We start from the raw sequence: 24,086 nt of genomic DNA, 5'->3' as shown, positions 1-24,086 counted from the left end.
GTATTGCTCATATCATCAAGATGCATCTTCTTTTCAGGAGCTAATCATATATGAACTTCAAAGTTAAGCGTGTTACAGAATGGTATCAGACCCGACCTCTCCTACTACGAAGTGGTTCGGGAACGAACCAAGCAAAAGCTGGTGGACATGTGACACCCAGGGCCGAAGAGGGGCGGGGTGATCGCCGGTTCCATGAGGTTGCACGGACAATGAGCAGCTCCTGACAGACTTCTAAGTGAAGGTAACATGAATATACTATCTCACACCGGAATGAGAAAGATTCCAAAACTGTATAAGACTGTGCAGTTGAAGAGGGCTTTAAAGATTTGATAGGTAGTACCCATATCTTCAAGGTGCTTCTTCTTTTCGGGAACTTATCGCTTACAACTCCAAAGTTAAGTGTCCTTGACTTGGGGCAATTCTAGGATGGGTAACCTTCTGAGAAGTTTCTCAGGTGCGTGTGAGTGAACACATAAAAATGCTAGAAAAACACGTGTCGGTACAGAGAGTACAACAGTCAAATCTGAGGTGTTACACTCCATCTCAAAGAGGCTATAAATGCTATTATCCTAAACTAAAAAATACTTTCACATATTTTGAGTTTCAACATTTCTTTCCCATAGCTTCTCTTCAGGGGGAGAGTATAGGTGAAGATCAGTCAAGGGAAGCCTACATCACCTCAACAAAATTTTCCTTGTGTCTAATTACCCAAATGATATCATATCTAGAGGTTCTGAATCCACCTTGACCCTTGGCAACAATAAAATTTGAAAATTTGGAAACAGGGGTAGATGAAACAGAACCAGGATTAATTGTCTATTCTAGGAGGAAGCAAGCTCAAAGAATAGAACCAACTGAAACTCAGCAAAACCAAGAGGCCGAGTCGGATTCAGCTCCAAAAGTTCTTGAACGAGAGGTAACCTCTCCTGATATTCCTATTGCACTTTGAAAAGGAATAAGAAACCGTACTGCATATCCTATTCCACAATTTATTTCTTACAAAAAACTTTCTCCTAATCAGATTCCTAAGAATGTGCATGATGATCCTGCAAGTCCAGAATGGAAAAAGGTCGTGTTTGAAGACATAAATGCTTTGGAAAAAAGAACGCACTTGGGAGGTTACAACTCTGCCTAAGGAAAAAAGAACTGTGGGATGCAAATGGGTGTTCACCATCAAGTACAAAGTAGATAAGAAAGGTACAAAACGAGGTTGGTGGCTAAAAATTTACCCAAACCTTTGGCATAGACTATCAATAAATCTTTGCCCCTTTGGCCAAGTTAAATCGCTAAGAGTTTTGTTATCGTAGGCTGCTAATCTGAATTGGCCATTGCAACAGTTATATGTGAAGAATGCCTTCTTAAATGGGGATCTAAATGAAGTAGTGCACATGGATTTTCCTCCTGGTTTTGACGTGTTGATCAAGTATGCAAACTGAAGAAAGCTCTATATGACATCAAACAACGTCCTAGGGCATGGTTCGATAGGATCACTAAATATGTCAAAGGCCGCGGATACACCCTAACACAATCTGATCATACTTTATTTTTTAGACATACCACAGATGGAATGATTATTATTTTAATAGTTTATGTGGATGATATTATAATTACAGGAGACGATGTAAGGTCCAAAAATAAGAAAACGTAATCCTGCTGCATGCAAATCTAGGAAAATGGAAAATGACCAATTAAATGATTTTAAAGGCATGAGTTAATTGAGATATGCATGATCACATGTTAAAATATGATTTTATTATTTGAATGCATAAAACTGTATTTTTAAAGGTTATTCGAGATGCGATCGAGGAACGGAGACCGAGTACTGAAAAAGGGAAAATATTTTATTAAATAATTGTTTTCAATTATTTAAAATAAGGTTGATGCTAAATGGTATTTTTGAAAATAAAGTGTTTTGAGTGACTTTATACGCCGAGTTATAAATTTTAACGTTATACGATTTTCAACGAAAATATGAACTTTTTGACAACTTGGCTAATATTTTCACAAACTTTCCTAAACGAAATATGCACTAATGGGCTTAATGGGCCTAATATACCATACTAATGGGCCTAAGCTTGCACACTTATGTAATTATCAAAATAAAAGCCTAAAATCCCTACCCCAAACCCTCAAAACCCACGCCCCTCCCATCTCAAATATTACAAGGACTCTCCCCTCCCCCAAACCGCAGCACACAGCACGTAATTTTGGTAGGAGAAGCTTCGGTTCTGGCAAGGAAAATTCAGCCTAGGTTCTACGACACTGTTCTTCGAATCGCCACAATATTTTCGTGCGTAATATACGCAAAGGCACGCCATAAATCTTACTTTTCTCATCTATCACATCCTATTACGTGTTTGATTATCGTTTGCATGAAAAACATGATCTCCTTTGAATTATTTTCGTTTTTATGTCATGCTATGTTAATAACTCATGATTTTATGTCCCAAACTTGATATATTATTGCATGAAGGGGCGGCCATCATAGGGACACCGAAAAGGGAAGATTTTAAGGGGGTTTAAGCGTCCCTAGATCACGGTTTAGAAGTTGCACATGAACAGGAACCAAGCTTGATCGAAGAAGAGCATGTTGATGCATTAGGGCCTCGATTAAGGGGGTAACCAGCGCATGGCTCGACCAGGGCTTGACTAGGGCTCGGGCCAGGCGTGGTTGAGTGTGAGGTAGAGTCCTAGCACGAGTACAGTGGCTGGGAAGGAGTTCATGCGAGCTAGGACCCTTCCCGAGCCAAGCGAGAGTAGTTGCTGTGCGTAAGGGTTTGTGGCTTGGCCAGGGTGGTCAGGGCTGGTCTAGGCTAGGTCTTAGAGAGGTCCAGGGTTGGTCCAGAGGGTGGTGGCTCGGGCGAGGGGTCATTCCTGAACTAGGAGTCCTAGTCGCAAATTTTAGGGAACTCGGGCAGCTTCTTGTTACGTGCAGGAGGATTGCAGCGGGTTAGGGGCTGGTTAAAGGGGGCTCGAAGAAATCTCAAGATGGCTCAGGGTGTCTTGTAGGGTTCGGTTTTTAGGTTTGGATGGCTAAAGGTTCAAACCATGGTCCACGGGGGTTCGAATCATGGTTCACGAGGGTAGAAAAGTCTAAGTTTAAAATACGAAAAGAAAACATTAAATTATGAATTAATTCGAAATTAAAACGCTACACGAATTTATAATTACGAATTAAATCGAAAACCTAGAATTTAAGCTAAATAAAAATATCAAAAAAAATTTTAAGCTTAAATAATTATTTAGGATGGTCTAGAGTCAATGAAAGTAAGAAAAAGTCAAAATCGAGAAATTTTACGTCTAGGGATAAAATGGTCATTTTACACTGAAAAATGGGTAGACGTCATGGCAGTGCCCCGAATGATGTAATATATGATAAACTGCTTATTTTAAATGTTTAAGGAATTTTATGTCAAAGCTAAAAGATGTGTTGCATGCTTGGTGTAAAAAGAAAAATGATATTTAAATGCATGATTTTTATAAGTGATAAAAAAGAATCGTTGGAGGAGGTGAAGTAATCGTGACTGTTATGATGATATGATTGGGGATATCGTGAGGTAAAAGGCATCAGAGGGAGCCCATTTACTGGAGAAGGCTTCAGAGGGAGCCCATCTATGGGAGAGGCCCCAAAGGGAGCCCGACGATCGTATTTCCATATGATGATATAGGCAAAGGCTCAGTTGACGGGTGAGAGTGTCGCCGATGACCCCGCTGCCCAGTACTGTGGTTATATGTAGAAGGATCCATCGACCTTATGATGAAACGAAATTCATAATTAACGATCTGAATTCAATAAAAGGAAAAAGTATATGCTTATGATGAAAAGGAAAATGATTATGATGAAATGATATGAATGATGAAAGGAAAAATGTTTATGTTTATGCATGTTCATGAAAAGTTATTTTAAGTAAAAGTATCTTCACTGTTGCATACGGTTGTATATATATTACTTGTTATCAAGGTTATGGTTTGCCGAGTCATTAGACTCACTAGGCGTGATTGATGCAGATGAGCATGATGTTAATGATGATGGAGGTTTTGATGGTTGGTCTTGCTGGACTGAAGGTGCACACAACCCGAGGACCAGTGCTAGATTTTCCGCATTACGTTTATGATTATTGATTATGATTATGATTTACGTTTAAGTATTACGATAAAGATTTTTACGACTTTTATGATGCTTTTTGAGTGGCTTTGAGAGTTTGTTGGAGTTGGTACTTGGTATTATTTTGAAATATTGTTAAATTAGGTTGTGAACGTTTAACGATTTTATGTTTTGAACTCTTTCTTTTGAACTTTCAAATATAGTTGGTATGTTTTATTTTAAAATGGTGTCAATTATTTTATATATATGTATATATGATTCGGCCGAAAGGGTGAGGGAAGGAAAAAAAATTATTGTATAATTTAAAGAAAAACGAGTAGTGGACGTTTCAGACGATCTTGAAGAGGCGGAAGAGTTGAAAACGTTTTTGGCCACTGAATTTGAAATCAAAAGATCTTGGAAGTCTTAGATATTTTTTGGGGATGGAAGTGGGCATGAAACAAACCGGGAATCATCGTATCTCAGAAGAAACACACCTTGGAATTGCTAAAAAAGACGGGCATGTTAGGGTGCCAAGACACCTCTGGAGCAGAATTCAAAACTTGGACCAGGAGATGATGAGACTAAGGTTGATCGAGAAAGCTATCAACGGTTAGGAGGGAAACTGATTTATGTATTTCACATTAGGCCTAATATTGCATTAGCGTGGTTAGCCAATTCATGCATTCTACACGTAACCAACACTTGGACGTTGTACGTAGGATCCTAAGGTATCTCAAAGGAAATCCTTGGAAAGATATTTTCTTTAGGAAAAATGAACCCAAAATGATTGAAGTTTATAAGGATGCTTATTGAGCTGGATCGATAATGGATGGAAGACCTACCACAGGCTATTGCACTTGTGTATGGGGCAACCTTGTAACATGGAGAAACAAGGAACAATTGGTAGTGGCTCGAAGTAGTGCAGGAGCTGAGTGTGTATGGCTAAAGAGAGTCCTGGAAGAACTAAAAATGCCCAACTAGTAACCTATGAGGCTCTACTGTGACAACAAAGCTGCTGTAAACATTGCCCACAATCCTGTTTATCACGATAGAACAAAGCACGTTGAGATTGATAGACACTTCATCAAGGAAAAAGTTGTAGATAAAAGTGGGTGCATGACTTATATTCCTTCAGGGCAGAAAGTTGCAGACATTTTGATTAAAAGTTCGTCAAAGTTGAAGATAAAAGTGCGTGCATGACTTGTATTCCTTCAGGGCAGAAAGTTGCATAAATTTTGACAAAAAGTTTGTCAAAGGCAGCCTTCGAGCAATTAACATGCAAGCTAGGAATAATAAATATCTATTCACTAGCTTGAAGGGGGTGTTGGACATAGGATTGTTATTTTAAATTTTAAGTTTATTTATCTTTATCATTAATCCTATAGGACTAGGAGATATCGTATCTAGTTTAAATAATGTGAGGGATCCCCAATGATTAAATGTAGGGATCTCAAATTTAGGTTCTCTTCTATTTATATTTTTCCAATCAGAATTGTAAATAACATATACGATTATATTTTTTCCCACTCGTGTCGTTTACTTCTTTTAACATAAGGTATCAACGCCTAGACAGGAGTGGTATCAACATGTAGTTAGGAAAATAACCTATCTTTCACTCACTAGGCCTGACATTGCCTACAACATCAGCAGTCAGTTAGTTCATGTATGCACCCATTGAGAGACATCAAGGTGGTGTTGAAAAAGAATGACCTTAGAACAGTTGAAGAATCTAGGCTGGTTCTACTAACAGTAAGTCTACACAGGAAATTGTACTAAACTCCGGGGGAATGTCGTTGAAAGGAGACGTAAGAAGCAAACCGTGGTATCCAGAAGTAGTGTTTGAGGCAAAATACAATACAAAGGCACAAGGGATTTTGAGACGAATGTATCCAAGTTGGGAATGATTGATTTACATTTACCACCTTGGGGGGAGTGTTAGAAAGGAAAGAAAAATCAAGATCTTTTTCACATATATAGTTGTCTATTCAAGTTAAAAAATAGTATCAGATTAAAGTCACAAAATTTGGCCTAGTTCGCAGTTGTCTTTGGGAGTTTCAGGGAGAGAATTTTGGAAAATATTTTGAAAAATAAGTATTATATTCATTAATAAATCACATTGTGTCAATTAGTGGTACCAAATCAGAATATAAAATTAATTCAAAATTTAACGTTGTTGCTTTAGTTTATATATAGTTAATTAATGGAATCCTTATAGAAAGTGCTGAAAAATTAAGTTAAAAATAATGACTACAGTGGAAAAAAAATCAAGGGAATGATAATCAAAATGACATGCTAGTGTTAGCTTTTGTTCTCAAGAATGGAAAACATAAAACAAAAACAAAACAAACCAAAGGCTTCAAGTCTTTAGAAAAGAACTACACCACAAAATGAATTAATTGCATAGAGAAACAACCATATGATAAAAGCTGAAGGCACCTTTCTGTGTTGATATTCTCCAGAATAGTCTCAATTGAACCATGCTGGCGAATCAATTTTATTGCTGTCATTCCACCAATACCTGTGAAACAGCAGAGCTCAAATTCTATTACCCGTGCAACAGGAAATTTCAATACTTGATGCAGACAAGGAAAATGAATCGAAATCTTTTACCATGAGGAAGCATACATGTAAATACTAGGGATATTGTTATCTAGAATAAACTCCAATTTTACTGCCCAATATGGAGAAAAAACAGAAGTTGCGAGATAGTGGCCTAACTAGCATGACAATAGAAAGCTTCCATCAATTAAAGTCAGGAAAAGGCCAGACTAAATATATAAACATGCATCATCATCAAAAGTCCCCTAAACATTGTTGTAAGGTTCAAAACACAAAAAATAAAATAAAAGCTTACCATATTTGCATAAGGAAACAAATATCAATTTGATTGGGATTGTGTACTACGCCCAATGTTCGAAAACGTGTAGATTATGCGTGAAGAAACCGTGAAAAAAGTGGTCCACCTAAGATTGACCACATTACGAGTGAAAAAGTGTGATTAAGTGTGAGCTTTTCAGATTAAATTTTAAGTTAACTTATTATTTTTTATAAAAGTTAACTTTAAATTTGAATATTAAGTAGTTGACAATATAAACTTTCAAACAAAAAAAACCTAAAAGGCCCCGAACTATTCTTTAATGGTTAATCTTGATAGTAAAAAAATTATATGATTGATATATTTATTCATAAATTTGGTATGTTTATGTGTTAATTAATCTATTTATTGACTTGATATAATTAAAATTATAGTGAAAACTCTATTAAACTCGTTTAAGCTTGTAATGTTTGAGGCTTGACCTTGACGCCTCCTCAGACTTCGCGCTTTTTAGAACCTTGACCACACCCATCATAAATAAACTCAAAACTTGTATCATCAGACAAAATAAAGCTTAGCAAGCACATCTAGCAAATTGCTTCTAGTAAAGAAGATATTAAAAGTGTAATTTTTTTTCTATAAAAGATTGAAAGCGTGACAAAAGGTTTAGCATGTCCATGGCAATCTTATGAACTGTAAATCCAAACTTATACCAATAAATCCTTCATATTGATAAACTAATTCATAACTACAAGGTGATTAAAATTTCCAGCCGAGCTAAAAGAGGCAAGTATAATAAAAAAGCAGTTTACATATAACATTAAGATATGTTAAAACATCATTATGGAATCTTATGTTTCGAAATTTAACACAAACTCTATTTAGTTTCTTTTTAAGGAAAAGGAAGTACATACTTAGGATATAGCTGCCACAAGCAGTCCCCATTAAATCAAAGAAAGTACTTGTGGAATTCAGATACAAATGAAAATATACAGATATCAGTGAAATATCTGCAACATACTTCGAAAGAATATACACCTCTTATCTTCAGAGATAGTTTATTTCAACAACATAAAGAAACAGGCTTCATTTTTTTTCATTTTCTTACTGTAGAGATGAAGAAGTTGGTTTGTTTCCCAAATTCCTATCACACAATACAAGAAAAGTCAAAAATCACTTTACCTTTTATGCTATCGCAATAATCACAGCCACAAAGAATGCAAAGGTCTATAAATTGATCCATTGTCAGATTCAATTCCTCCAAAACCTGTAACATAACCCCAAATCTGAATATGGTCAACCAAAATTTTCAAATGGTAGAGCAGCTGGTTCATCAAGGTTTAGATCAATAATCAAATCACATCAGATGTACGTGTTTAAATACCCAAATTTCCTAAAAGTTCAGTAAGAATTTATTTACTTCTTACTACCTTCGAGACTTCAAATTCCATTACTGGGATTTTCTTGGAGCTAGGATCCATTAAATGACGAAGGAACCTTGGAGCTCCAAAAGTTAGAGAATCCATGTCCTCAGATGCAACAGCATATACCTAATGCATAAATTAACTTCAGAACTATTTTAGACCATATTAATTATGTAGGAGTCCAGAAGATAGATGGCATGACAATTACTAATTGTATATAAGCAATTAATTCTTTACATTAGAGTCCACAGTCTTGAACGATAGGATTACCCTATTATAATTGTTTTTTTACAAAAAAAGGTAACAGCTTTTTGGCAAACAGAGATGAAATTTCAGCATTTTCTGTGGTAAATATATGGCAATGGTTGATATGACATTGTAAGTATTTTCAGGGTATTATGTCAATTAAAAAATATGATTAACAGCATTACAAATACCTTGCCTGCTTTGCAAAGTGCGGCACACTGTGCTTCTGCTTCACAAGGAGCCTAATTAAGTTACAAAGAAATTGTTATCTCAATGAAGAATATTACTCTTGTCTCCAAAAGAGGAAGGTCATGAAGATATACCAAGACAAAATACACAACATAGATATAAAGTAATTGGAAGCGTGAAATAAAAAAAATCAAATTCATAGGGCATCACCTCAATGACAGGCACTCCCATAAGTCTAAGAAGCTTTTTGCAGTCGTCATTGTGTTGCTTTGTTACCTGCGTAACTAAAAAATCAATGTCCCACGTTGCTTCCAATATGGAGCTTAAAAATTTTAAATTATTGTTGCAACCAAAAGGAAAAAAACAAAATGCAACATATGCATTGACAAGATTTTGACTAATACAATTTTAAAGACTCGCAATACATGCTGGAGGAGTTGAATTTCAGTGTTTGTGTCAAGAATAATTCTTAAACCAACTAAAATGGCCATGATTGTCACCATCCACACAAGTACTCAAACCCCTTGCTTTGCAATGAACTGACAAGTTTTTATACCGAGTCAGATCTAAAATACTTAGTTTTCCAGAAATTTTGTTCATGAAGGTTTTTCTATTTAGTTTGAACGGAAAAAATGATATCTCCCTGAGTGGAGCAAAATCTCAGTTTATGAAAAAAGGTTTAAATTGACAAACTTTTAATTTCATGTCAAGATGACACTCCACAGCTGAGTGCCTGAGTTAGCTAGTATTTAGAGACCAATTTTATCAAGAGTATCTCAACAAACATTTTCATTTCTACTTTTGCTTCGACCCATGTCACCCATCTATTTTTTCTATTTTGCAACAAACTGTTTATTCGAAATTTTCCCTAGAAAATATTGACCATAACATTTATTTAACAATGACATAATGTCAAGAAGTCAAAACCACTTTAGAGAAGATTGGCAACTTAAAGGAACAACTTAAACAGAATCAGAAACATTGTACAAGCTCACCTTAACTGTTCTTTTACTGAATTTTTCTATTTCCTCCATATTTCCAGTCTGCAATGACGGTAACAACGGTTGTATGTAAGGAAGACAACATTTATGTCATATGGACTGGACAGACAAAGCAGATATAACATTTGAAGGAAGAATTGAGCTTGTAAAACCACTATAATTCAACCTCTAGAGCAACATTTAAGCCTTCAGTCGCGTCTTCTCTCTTTGAATAACTGTGTTAACAATTCAAAATATCGATTAGTTGTTAAACTGAATTTAGTAACCGAAAGTCGGAAAATAAAGAACAGAGATGACAACAACAAATACCGTTTTGCAAGCTCTTTTTTCTTCAAATCAGGGGGCATTCCATCAAATACATAGCTAAGATAATAGGGAAAGACAGAGTTAGATGAGTAAGTGAAATAAGCACAAAGAAATCAGAAGCATGGAGAACTGAATAAATAATAATTACACTGGCTTTATTCCAGCTTCCAAAAGTCGGATAGTCCTCGAAAACATCCCTTGCAAATGACTAAAATAGCACCAATCAATCATAAAACCAAAATAACATGATGGTAAAAGTCAAATCTTAAATCATTTTTTTATAGGAAACTATATCATATTCATTAACTGGAAAAAATAATTATTTTATATAACAAATAAGTGAACCGCATAGAAAGAAATAAAAAAGACAAGCCCCGCTCAAATCAACAACATATATGACGCCCATTTCTCATTAAGTCTAAAACTGAAATGTTCTTAAACTCTACATGCTTCTCAATCTAGCTAGATGCCCGAATCTTAATCTTGTCAACAATCTTCAATCTACTCTTCTAAAATTTCAAAAATCCGACTATTTCGCTCTACTCATACTGACCAACAAATACAATGAACTATTACTGCCCAAAAAATTATACCCCTTCTATCAAGATCACGTTCAATATCTGTCACAAATAGCTCGTGCAAAAATCTTGGAGCTACCCAAACCAAACTCATCTCCTCCAAAGCTATAAGCCAAAGACTATTCATGAGAGAACAATGAATAAGTAGACGATCCTGAGACTCCACCTCATTCTAGCATGCACACACCAATCCGAACGCAGAGCACACGAAGGCCACTTCTTTTTCATCATCTCAAAAGTAAACAGCTTACCCAGCACCGCAATCCACAAGAAGACTTGAACCTTTGGTAGGATCGGAACTTTCCAAAATGATATGAAAGAAAGGAAATAAATAAAACCCATTGGTCGGAAAGAAAGACTCGTAGAAGGATCCTCGTCCCAAACCTTGATATCATCAACCCCTCAACCAATTTGACCTCTCTAAAGATCCTAACAAAGAGCTCAACTCATCCACTTCCGCATCCCTCAAATCTCTTCGCAAATGCAAGTCCCAACTCCCAAGATAAAGAAGAAGAGGAAAAATCCTCCATCTGGGTAAAATGAGAAATGGGTTTATTATGAACCGACAATAGCTGAAACAAAATGGGATGAAGACTCTTAAAAGAAAAATCCCCCCACCACCTTTCCTCCCACAACCTGACCTTATTACCCCCTCCAGCCACTTCCCTCACAAGCTGGTGAAAAGCCGGATAAATTCTCAAAATAAACTTCCAAGGAATTATAAATGTACCATATCTTGCTAAACTTGTGTCCCAACCAATATCATGTAACCCGTATTTGCTCACGATAACCTTCTTCTATAACGGTTCTTCCTCAACAGAACAACTCCACCACCATTTTCCCAGAATGGCCCTATTTATAAGTCATAATCATTGACCTCAATCGATCAAGGCATTATTCATGAACTAGGGACATATGATAATTGGCTGGTTCTCATTACAAAAATCAACTTGTGATGGAAATTGTATACCTCGTAACTTCACCAGCTTCGTTAGTAAGCATTTCAGTACCGGTTCTGCCTACAACAATCTGCAATTAAAAGGGGATATGAATATCCAAATCACAGAAATTCCATTCATCACAACAATATTTAAGACACAAATATCAGAACAACAATATTTAAGACACAAATATCAGAATCTAACTATTACAAACTCACATATCTACATAAATAGAACTGCCAGGGAAGATGGCAGTCCCCCACCAGAGATTAACAGTAATTTACAAGACTAAATTTATTGAAAAATGTAATATTTGTCTCACCTCCCCAAGCATAAGGTCAACACAATGCCCTCCAACCGATTAACGATTAAAAATACTAGTCCATCTAAACCACACTAAACAAATCCAGGCTCTTCAAAAGTGAAACTTGATTTATTTAAATAATTGATTAACTTCGTATTAATTAAATATTATAATAAATTAAATGCCATACAAATTTATTTCAGAATCGATAACAAAACTTGAAAAAGTAATTTAAGTCAAATTTACAAATAAAATATTGATTTATTTATTTAAATTACTACATTCATCTCATAAATGATCAATTAATGTATTTCATAGACACAAATATCAGAATCTAACGATTACAAACTCAGATATCTAAAAAGATAGAACTGGCACGGAAGATGGCAGTCCCCCACCAGAGATTAAACGTAATTTTCAAGACTAAATTTATTGAGAAATGTAATATTAGTCTCACCTTCCCAAGCATAAGGACTACACGATGCCCTTCAACCGATTAAAAAATAATAGTCCATCAAAAATCACACTAAACAAATCCAGGCTCCTCAAGAGTGAAACTTAATTAAATATTATAGTAAATTACATGCCACACAAATATATTTCAGAATCAATAACAAAACTTAAAAAAGTAATTTAAGCAAAATTTACAAACATAATTTCAATTTACTTATTTAAATTACTACATTCATCTCATAAATGATCAATTAATGCATTTCATAGAGCAACGTGCACCAGTTTATCGTTCATTTGTCTATACTGAACGAAGAGTTCTTTATATTTCATATTTTCACCTTCAAACAATTCCACACCCGCAGCTAGCAATTCCATCTTCCATAACATTTTCAATAGGTGCATCAAGGTCACGTTAATTCTCGATAATCATATTGTACATTATAATGTATGGAATCATTATATGTAAATGATTTTTCTACCAAGTACTTTCCAAGATGCCACAATTGCGAATTGTGACAGAATTCCAAATGTGCATTCTATGTTTTTCCACACATTCTTGTTCCATTGCAAAATAATTTTTTTCAGCCATTGGGATATATAAAATCACTAAGTTATCATATATATTATATTTTTTCCTCCAGTAAAAATAATGCGGGTGTGGATAAATAACTTGTGTGATATTAGAAAACAGATGGGATGCCTCCAAAACATTAAGTTTCTTACCCTGAAATACTAGAATATGCCAATCATATCCAAATATTATAATTAGATATCGCTTTTAAAATAATTATTGGAGATCGATTTGGGATATTTACAATAACTAAGTATATCACATATATTCTTTTCCTTTAATAAAATATTGTGTATAAGGAGAAATACCTTGTGTGATATCAGAAAACAAATTTTTTTTTTTTTAGGAAACAGACATATATTATAATAGATAAAAGTCAATCAATTACAGATTTCGTGGATGAGCCTTCCACGAGTAACCACAACCAATGTTAATCACGAAAATCAACAAAAGATATAACACCAATCTCTAATTAGATCCAAAATAGAATGATTCTGAAACTTTGGTACGACAGTCGTCCAGGTCGCAACTCTAAATCTGATCATCTCCCATACTTCGTCGCTGGTCTGTTCTTTGTCATTGAATAATCTGTCATTTCGCTCCAACCAAATTGTCCAAAAAACACAATGGACTATTATGCACCAAAAATCTTTTAACCCCTTTGCCGTGAGAAATTCATTATTGGAAATAAACATATCTCCTGCCTTGGCTGAAAATATCCACTCAAATCCCAAATGTCGCATGATTTTTGTCCAAATATTAGTCGTGAAAGCACAGTGAAGCAAAATATGATCCTGAACCTCCTCGTCGTTCTTGCACAAATAACACCGATGTGGGTTCAAGACAAGCTCTGGCCTTCTTCTCCGCAAGTTATCGGTAGTTTGTATTTTTCCCAAAGCCACTATCCATGAGAACACCTTCACTTTTTGTGGGATAGGTACTTTCCATATGTTGTGATAATATGGGAATACAGGATAAGAATCAATCGGAAAGAATGATGTGTAAAAAGAGTTGACAGAAAAAACACCAGACGAATCCCCTAACCAAACCCTGACATCCCCTGTGCCTACAGACAGCGATACCGACTCTAATACCCCTAGAAGATCAGTGTATTCTCCCAACTCGATATCATTCAAATCCCTTCTAAACCTCACGTCCCAAGAAATGACTGAATCACCATGACTACTGGAAACCGAGAAGAATTGAGATATGGGTTTGTTAGTGGACGATGCTAATAAATAAATGTGTGGAAAAGAAGCTTGGAACGAAGAGAAACCCACCAACCTATGCTCCCAAAACCTAACTAAATTCCCCCCCTTAAGCACCGTTGCAATCATGGTTTGACAAGTCGCATGGGATCGAGAAATAAACTTCCAAGGACTTTTGAATGTCGCGTTCCTTGCCACCCTTACGTCCCAGCCATTTTCTTGAAATCCGTAAATACTACCCACAACCTTTTTCCAAAGAGAATTCCTTTCTGTAGCGCATCTCCACCACCATTTCCCTAATAGTGCCCTATTTCTCAGACGAATGTTCCCTAATCCTAATCCTCCCCTGTCTCTCGGTTTACACACCTGGTTCCAATTGACAACATGATTATGCGTTTCCCCATCAGCTCCATCCCATAGAAAGTTCCTCATCAAGGCTTCCAACCATAGTTATAAAAGTTGAGCGCCTGGGTGGCCAATACATCAATCAAGCGCGCGCCTTAGGCGCGCCTCGACCCAGGCGCGCCTCTGCTGAAAGGCGCGCGCTTGTGCGCCTGTGTCAATAAAGCCAACGATACATATTAATTAATTAAAGCCCAATAAGTTTTAAGCCCAATAACAAATAAGATCCCTATTTTATTTTTTACAAAGCCCTGCATGTGCCGTTTTTCTCCAGCGACCTCTCAGTTTCTCACTTTGCGTGCAGCAGCCTCTCTCAAACTTTTGGAAATTCTGTCATCTGTGCGTCTCTCTCTGCATGTGCTAATGTGGTTCATAAACCTGTGTTAGACACTTAGACTGCTAGTGTGCTTCATCAAAAACTGTGAGTTTACATACTTATTTACATACTAACAACGATAAAATTTTATGGAAAAAGTTGGACACAGAATATATGAAAGTATGTTGCAGAAAAATTTTGTAGTGAATTATAAATATCAGGGTTACTTTTTATTCTTTTGGAGTTGGTTTGTATTTTATTTTTTAATACATTATTATCAGAATTATGAATGAACTAGAATTATTTGATTTGTAATGAAATGTTTTTCCAACTTTTGATCTATCTTGATTCTTGTATAAAATACTTCATATATGTTGAATTTTAAAATTTGTATCAAATGCGCTTTACTTCGATAAAGCGTGCGCTTCGCCTTGCGCCTCGCGCCTCAGGCTCCAAGGCACACTAGCGCCTTAGTGCGCCTTGCGCCCCAAATAACTATGCTTTCCAACTGATTTTCAACTTTATTTGGTACCTTGAAAATGGACATATAATAAGTTGGCATTGCATTTAGAACGGATTTTATCAAAACCAATCGAGCACCTCTAGATAAAAAAAGCCTTTTTCCAAGCACCCAGTTTAGTTGACATCTTGGATATCACCGGTGTCCAAAACTCCAATTTCTTCGGATCTCCACCCAACGGTAGCCCGAGGTATTTGATTGGCCACTGATCTTTCTTACAGCCAATTGCAGCTGCTAAGGCATCAACTTCATCATCCAAACGATTTAGCCCTAACAGAGAACTCTTTTCGAAATTAATTTTGAGTCCGGATTTCGTGCAGAAGAATTTGAGCAGCTCGACCACCACCAACAAATCTGTAGCAGATTGAAGTAAGAACAGGGTATCGTCTGCAAATTGAATGTGTGTAACTTCCATTTTATCTCTCCCAACCACAAGTCCTCTCACCTCATTTGCTGCCCTTGCCATATCAATCAATCTCCCCATTCCATCAATCACTAGATTAAACAAAAATGGTGATAATGGATCACCTTGTCTAAGACCTCTCCCCCCCCTAAACTTCCCCCTCGGTCTTCCATTAATTAAAATTGAGTACGAGACATTACTAACACAACCCTTCATCCATTTCCTCCACTTGACCCCAAACCCCTTTTTTCTAAGGACGAAATCCATAAATCTCCAATCCACATTATCGTAAGCTTTTTCCAAATCTATTTTCAAGACCCACCCTTTTTTCTTTTTCCTTCTATACACTTCCACAACCTCGTTGGCAATAAGACAACAATCAGTGATCTGTCTTCCTTGAATGAATGCACTTTGGTTTTCCGAAACTGTTATGCTCATCACCTTTCGCAACCTATTTGTCAAAACTTTAGCCAAAATTTTGTACAAACTTGTAGTCAAACTAATTGGCCTGAAATCTTTAACCTTCGTTGCCTCATTTTTTTTTGGGATAAGGGATATATATGTTTCATTCGTAACTCCATTAACGATTCCGTCTTGAAAGAATTCATCAAACACTCTGATCAGATCATCTTTTACTGTTTCCCAGTTTTGTTGATAAAAACCTAGAGTGAAGCCATCAGGCCCCGGGGCTTTAGTACCATCGCACTCCATCACCGCAGCTTTGACCTCCTTCTCCGCAAATGGCACTTCCAGTTGTTCTGCCTCTGACCTTGATAATGGCATCCATTCCAACCCTTCAATACCTGATCCGTCACCTTCTGATTTTTTATACAACCTTTCGAAGAAGATAATAATTTCATTTTGAATATGTGAATCATCAGTAATCAAAGAACCATCTTCCAATTCAATTTTTTCTATAAAAGCCATGTTTCTTCTGTTCTTCAATGAATGGAAGAACTTAGAATTTTGGTCCCCATCTTTCATCCACTTAACTTTGGCTTTCTGACCCTCCATTTGTTGCTTTCTAATGGACATAATTTCCAGCTCACATCTAGCTTCCCGTCGCTGCTCATTTAGTTGGTCTGTCCAATCTCCTTCCGCTTCTCTCGCATCTAACCCATTAACTCTGTTGTGCAACTCTGATATTTTTACATTTAAATCACCAAAGACCTCGAAGTTCCAAATAGAAACTTCTTTTTTGATGTTCTTTAATTTCTTCATGAACTTGTAGCCTTCCCATCCCTGTGTGATTCCTCTTTGCCACCACGTTGCAAAAGACTCTTTGAAGTTCTTATGTGTCATCCAAACATTCTCGAATCTGAATGGAGTTGGTCCCCATTTTAACTTTGTGGTATCCAAAATAATCGGATAATGGTCAGATGTAAATCTCGGGAGCACCGTTTGACGGAATGTGGGAAATAATTCTTTCCAGCCCTCAGAAATTAGATACCTGTCCAGTCTGCAACAAATTGGGGTGGCCCTAAAATTTGACCATGTGAACTTTGCATTTATCAAAGGGGGGTCATGAAGGCCCAAATCTTGTATCAACTTATCGAAACATTGCATATTTGTGGTGTAGGAGGTACTGTTTAACTTTTCACTTAAATTACGCACAACATTAAAATCGCCTCCAACACACCAGTTCTCCCCACAGATGGAATTCAGTCCCGCTAATTCATCCCACAAAAGCTCTCGATTTCTTGAGTTACATGGTCCATAAATGGCGGTGAACCACCAAAAAATGTCATCATTCCACTGAATTTTTATTGAAGCCGAGAAATTCCCAATTAAATTATCACTTACGCGAACCAATCTTGGATCCCACAACACTAGAATGCCTCCTGATCTTCCTTCCGCTGGTAGACATACCCAATCAACGAATCTAGATTTCCATAAGCTTGCCACAAAGCGACGATCAACCGCACTTTTCTTAATCTCTAGCACCACAGCAATTGAGAAGAGATAGAGACCTTCGAAAGGAATTGAGAGCTTAGTTAACAAGAACAGATAAAAACAATCTAGAGTGTTATTGCTATATGTAGATGACATGCTATGAGATCTTGGAAATAACAAAACTCAAAGCTCAATTGAATGCAGACTTTGAAATGAAAGATTTAGGAGCTGTTAAAAGGTTCTGGGAATGGAAATTAAGCGAGAGATTGAAGGTCTAAAGAATCGGTACTTGTGTAGAAGCGACACTTTAGCATGACAAACTGCAAGCTTGTGCTAGGACCTCTTGCGTCTCATTTCACAATCTCAGCTTTGCAAGGTCCTAAAACGAAACAAGAACAGGAATATATGAATAAGATCTCATATGCTAGTGCCTTAAGGAATTATATGTACGCAATGGTTTGTTCAAGGCTACTGGGAAGCCATTAAATAGATAATCTGTCACATAAGAAGAACCTTGAATGTCGGGCTAAAATTCAAAGCTATATGCGAAGGAGTTTATGCTATCAGTGGCTATGTAGATGCGGAACATGTGGGAAGTTTAGACAAGATGAAATAAATCACAGGATAAATCTTCTGTGAATTTGGAACAGTAGAAAGTTGGAAAGCTATGCTCCAATCGGTAGTTGCCTTATCAACTCCACAAGCAGAATACACAGCAACTACAAAACATAGTTATAAAAGGTGTGCGTCTGGCTGCACCTAAGCGACAGGCGCACCCAGGAGTAACACTTTAAACCATAGTTGTGAAAAGCGCGAGGCGCAAAAAAGCGCTCAAGTTTCTTGGGCTTCAAGCGTAAAGTGAAGCGCACGTTTTACGGAAAAAAGCACAATAAACAAAGTATTATAGAAAAAATCAAAATGTGATAAATGAAATATCAAATGTCCTTAAAATCGTCATCTTCAACTTCCAAATCTACGTCATCAGCCCCATCACTTGATTTGTATCCATCGGTATCTTCTTCTTCATCCACAAGACTAGTTCGAGCTGAAGATTAAATTTTTTATCATTCAAAGTTTGTATCTATAGATTCTATACTATAAGTAATGTTTAAGAAATAAATTAATATTGCACCAAGTATTATTTACCTGGTGATTCTGAAGCTCTTTGTCTGATAGTCATGGGTAAACCAAAAAGTACTTCTGCTTTTTCGTATTTATCCAATTGATTTGTGATCTTATCTTGTAAATCTTCACCTCGCACCAATCTAGCTATGTATTTTTACAGACCCTCCAACACTCTATGTCACGATTTGAGTAAAAAAACTCAGGATTTAAGAAATATCCAGCCGCATGCAAAAGATTATGGAGTTGAATGTTCCATCTTTTTTCGATGATTTCAAAAATACCATGTTATTTCTCTTCATTATTATTAAATGATGCAGCGATAGTTCATAGATGTAACCCATTGGGGACATTTTTTCACCGTCTACTAGCCGCAGTACTTTCAGCAATGGGCCACCAACTTTTATGCAAAAACGGTAGTTTTCAAAAAGAAGGCATCAATACCACTTTTGCAACACGTTTTCTAGCCGCCTAACTCAAATATCGATTTTTTGCCCACTTTTCAGATGTAAACATCTTTCTCATATTTGCTTGTTGAACTTGAAAACGCTTTAAAGTCAAACAAGCGGTTGTGAAACGAGTCTTTGCAGTTCTTACCATGTCTCTCTATCCAGTAAACTCCCTTACCATGCTCAACAGTTGTGGTCTATTGTAAATATAATCATTCACCATCAATGCCCGTTCATGCAATTTTTTGAGGTTAGGAATTTTGGATATTTCCTGAAGCATCAAATCTAAACAATGAGCTGCAAATGGAGTCCAATACAAGTGTGGAAAATTGTTTTCCAAAAACAATCTAAAAAAGTAAAGTAAATTTACTTTAAAAATTAAAAAATCATATTTTTAATTCAATTTACAATTTAAAATATCACTTACTCTAACATTGCAACTTGCATTATCTGTTACAACCTGAACCACATTTTGTTCTTCAATTCGATTCACAAATTGAGAAAGTAACTCATACATCTTATCAACAGTGTGAGAATAACTTGAAGCATCCACTGATTCAACAAATATGTTTCTTTTAGGACCATTTACCAAAAAATTAATAAGAGTTCTACTCTTTTTATCCGTCCACCCTTCTGCTTTGTATTTGTCAACTCATTCTTCAAATACCTAACTCTTACTTCATGATATGATAATGGTTTCATTCTCACTCCAAAAATTCCAATAGCATCGATACATGGTTGCAAAGAATCGTATTTAACAGCATTAAAAGGAATTCCAGCATCATAAATCCACGTAGCAAATTTCTGAACCGCATCTTCTCTTAATTTTTCTTATTTTCATCATATTGACCTTTATTTTTTGCACGTCTCTTCTGACAATTTCTTCTACATCTTTCACAAATAAAGATCAATAGGCCCTGCTTGTTTACAACTTTTACCTTGCACCGTAGGGCCGGACGTTGGTCGTTTCCCTTTCCTTTTAGTTTGAATATCATCATCTTCATCTTCTTCCAAAATCAACAATATCATCTAAATGAGGAATATCATCTGTTTGATTCTTCAAAACATTCTTTTTTTCATGAACTCTTTAATTTCTTCTTTAACATGCTCCGGAAACTTTGGGCAAACTTTCACATTTCTATTGCCCCCAACTAAATGTAGTTTGTGCCGATAAATCCCACCATTTTTTATTTACCACAAAAACAACACCATACAATATTTGGATTTTTAGGATCCGACAGTATTACATAATTCCAAGCAATGTCCTTTCGATCTGATGGAATTGTTGTATTTGACATATTTAAATACTAAAATATAAATACAAATCACCTATTACATTATTAAAAATAAAAAAAAAACACAACTTATATTTTAAACAAAAAATCCTAAAATTAGAGTTTAGCGGTTTACCAATTTGGTAGCAAATGAGAAGAGGATACGGCGGCGGCACGGCGGAGCGAAGGCGGCGGCGACAAGGCAGAGGCAGAGAAGAGACGCATGCACATATGCAAAACAGTGGACTTGGGCAGAGGCAGAGACGCACTAAACGATAGGGATTTTAATTATGTACATGGGCTGGGCTTACATTTGGAGGCTGGATTTGGGCTAAACCTGGACTTGGGCTAAATCTGGACTTGGACATAATCATAGTTGTTAAAAGCGCTCGCCTCACTCGCTTAAGCGCAAAGCGAGGCGAGGCGAGCTTGATGCACTTTGGGGCAATCCAAGCGCATCAGGTTGATGAAGCGCATGCTTTTGTGCGCTTAGTTGCTGCAAGTGGGGCGATATCTTGGGCGCTTCAAGAAAAAGCCGCACAAATTCTTTTTTAGTCTACCAAGTCCAGTGTCCTTTAGCCCCAGTCCAGCATTTAAATTAAAGCCCATCCCATTTAGGTACTTAAATTTCTGCGTTACATCCTGTTTATTTTTCTGCCTCTTGCCTCTGCATCTAATATTCTGCCTCTGCCTCTGCCTCTGCCTCTGCCTCTGCATCTAATCTCCTTCTGCCTCGCCGCTACTGCACTAACGTGCCGCCGCCGCCGCTATGTTCCCTTCTCATTTGCTACCCAAAAATTGGTAAACCCTAATTTTAAGAATTTCTAAAAAAAAATTAAATTGTGTTTTTTTTAATAATATAATAGGTAATTTGTATTTATATTTCAGTATTTAAACATGTCAAACACAACAATTCCATCAAATCGAAAGGACGTTGCTTGGAATTATGCAACAGTTCCGGATCCGAAAAACCAAATATTGTATGTTGTTTTGTGGTAAAATAACAGATGGTGGGGATTTATCGGCACAAGCTACATTTAATTGAGGGCAATAGAAATGTGAAAACTTGTCCGAAGTGTCCGGAGCAGGTCAAAGAAGAAATTAAAGAGTTCATGCAAAAAAAGAGTGTTTTGAAGAATCAAATGGATGATATTCTTCATTTAGATGATATTGTTGATTTAGAAGAAGATGAAGATGAGGATGATATTCAAACTAAAAGGAAACGGAAATGACCAATGTCTGGCCTTACGGTGCAGGGTAAAAGATGTAAACAAGCAGGGCCTATTGATCTTTATTTTGTGAAAGATGTAGAAGACATTGTCAGACAGAGACGTGCGAAAAATAAAGTCCAATATTATGAAAATAAGAAATTAAGAAAAGATGCGATTCAGAAATTTGCTATGTGGATGTATGATGCCGGAATTCCTTTTAATGCTGTTAAATATGATTATTTGCAACCATGTATTGATGCTATTGGGACTTTTGGAGTGAGAACGAAACCTCCATCATATCATTAAGTAAGAGCTATGTATTTGAAGAAGGAGTTGACAAATACAAACTTGTTTCTCAAATCCCACGAAGAAGATCATGTTAGATATGGTTGTACAATCATGACAGATGGTTGGACGGATAAAATAAGTAGAACTCTTATAAATTTATGGTAAATGGTCCTAAAGAAAGCATATTTAATCGGTGGATGCTTCAAGTTATTCTCACACTACTGGTAAGATGTATGAGTTGCTTTCTCCATTTGGGAATCGAATTGGAGAACAGAATGTGGTTCAGGTTGTAACAGATAATGCAAGTTGCAATGTTAGAGCAGATAATATTTTAAATTTTAAATTGAATTAAAAATCTGATTTTTTTTAATTTTTAAAATAAATTTACTTTATTTTTTCAGGTCGTCTTTTTGAAAACAATTTTCCACACTTGTATTGGACTCCATGTGCAGCTCATTGCTTAGATTTGATGCTTGAGGAAATATTCAAAATTTCTAACCTCAAAAAATTGCATGAACGACATTGATGATGAATGGTTATATTTACAATAGACCACAATTGTTGAGCTTGATGAGGCAGTTTACTGGACAGAGAGACATGGTAAGAACTGCAAAGACTCGTTTTCCAACCGCTTTTTTGACTTTAAAGTTGTTTCAAGCTCAACAAGCAAATCTGATAAAGATGTTTACATCTGAAAAGTGGACAAAAAGTCGATATTCTAGAAAGGCGGCTGGAAAACGTGTTGCAGAAGTGATATTGATGTCTTCTTTTTGGAAACTATAGTTTTTGCATTAAAAGTTGGTGGCCCATTGCTGAAAGTATTGCGGCTAGTAGACGGTGAAAAAAGGTCCACAGTGGGTTACATCTATGAGGCCATGGACAGAGTCAAAGAAGTTATCGCTGCATCATTTTAAAATTACGAAGAGAAATATCGTGGTATTTTTGAAATCATCGAAAAAAGATGGAACATTCAACTCCATCATCCTTCGCATGCGGCTAAATATTTCTTAAATCCTAAGTCTTTTTACTCAAATCTTGACATAGAAAATGATGAAATGTTGGAGGGTCTGTACAAATGCATAGCTAGATTGGTGCTTGGTGAAGATTTACAAGATAAGATCACAGATCAATTGGATAAATACGAAAAAGCAAAAGGACTCTTTGGTTTACCCATGGCTATTAGACAAAGAGCTTCAAAATTATCAGGTAAATAATATTTAGAGTAATATTAATTTATTTCTTAAACATTACTAAATCTATAGATACAAACTTTGAATGATAAAAAATTTAATCTTATATTTTTTTGTGTTTCAACTTTCAAGCTGATTGGTGGTCTTACTTATTGTGCATCAACACCTGAATTAAAAACATTTGCAATGAAGATTTTGTACCTCACATGCTCTTCTTCAGGTTGTGAACGTAATTGGAGTGTATTGAACATGTAAGTTTGAAGTTTTTTATACATATTAAATTTTAAATTATGGAATATGAATCTAACTTCTTACTTTCTAATTTTTTAGCAGCTACATTCTAAAAAAAGAAATAGGTTGTCTCAACAACGATTGAATGATTTGGTATATGTCAAATACAACAGAGCGTTGAGGCGGAGATATGTCGTGCGAGATAAGATTGATCTTTTTCTTTGTCAGAAATAGATGTATTTATTTGTCAGAAATAGATGATAGTAACGAATGGTTGTTGGGAAAGTTGGATAACAGTGATAAAGAGAATGATGATAACGAACTTGTCTTTGAAGATGCTCAAGCGGTTGGGGTTGGTGAAAGTGCATATGACTTTCGATCTCGAAATGCATCTACTTCAAAAAGAGCATCGTCATCCACTTCAGCAAAAAGAAAGCAATCTTCAGCTCGAACTAGTCTTGTGGATAGATCAACATTGATGATGAAACTGAAAAGAAGAAGAAGATACCGATGGATACAAATCAAGTGATAGGGCTGATGACCTAGATTTGGAAGATGAAGATGACGATTATAATGACATTTGATATTTCATCTATCACATTTTGAAAGACTTTTTATTTTATTCTGATTTTTTTGATAATATTTTGTTTATTGCGCTTTTTTC

At 36.1% G+C, this 24,086-nt stretch overlaps 1 protein-coding gene across 2 annotated transcripts in view; it reads right to left on the bottom strand.

Annotated features, from left to right (window-relative positions):
• LOC140809868 (flap endonuclease 1) overlaps window positions 1–24,086 on the bottom strand; it is a 35,398-nt gene that overhangs the window by 5,228 nt on the left and 6,084 nt on the right. For both annotated transcript variants that reach the window (XM_073167632.1, XM_073167633.1), the window contains exons 3-12: window positions 11,617–11,675; window positions 10,217–10,276; window positions 10,072–10,125; window positions 9,929–9,977; window positions 9,757–9,804; window positions 8,972–9,037; window positions 8,764–8,814; window positions 8,333–8,452; window positions 8,085–8,169; window positions 6,524–6,605 (exon numbers count right to left, since the gene is read on the bottom strand). In XM_073167632.1, coding sequence (XP_073023733.1) covers window positions 6,524–6,605; window positions 8,085–8,169; window positions 8,333–8,452; window positions 8,764–8,814; window positions 8,972–9,037; window positions 9,757–9,804; window positions 9,929–9,977; window positions 10,072–10,125; window positions 10,217–10,276; window positions 11,617–11,675 — 674 coding nt within the window. The remainder of the gene's footprint in view (window positions 1–6,523; window positions 6,606–8,084; window positions 8,170–8,332; window positions 8,453–8,763; window positions 8,815–8,971; window positions 9,038–9,756; window positions 9,805–9,928; window positions 9,978–10,071; window positions 10,126–10,216; window positions 10,277–11,616; window positions 11,676–24,086) is intronic.

Source organism: Primulina eburnea, chromosome 13 (genome assembly GCF_022965805.1).
Source record: "Primulina eburnea isolate SZY01 chromosome 13, ASM2296580v1, whole genome shotgun sequence".
In the NCBI taxonomy this organism is placed as follows: Eukaryota; Viridiplantae; Streptophyta; class Magnoliopsida; order Lamiales; family Gesneriaceae; genus Primulina; species Primulina eburnea.
The sequence above is the reverse complement of the archived record's forward strand: the minus strand, read 5'-3'. Positions and strand labels throughout refer to the sequence as shown.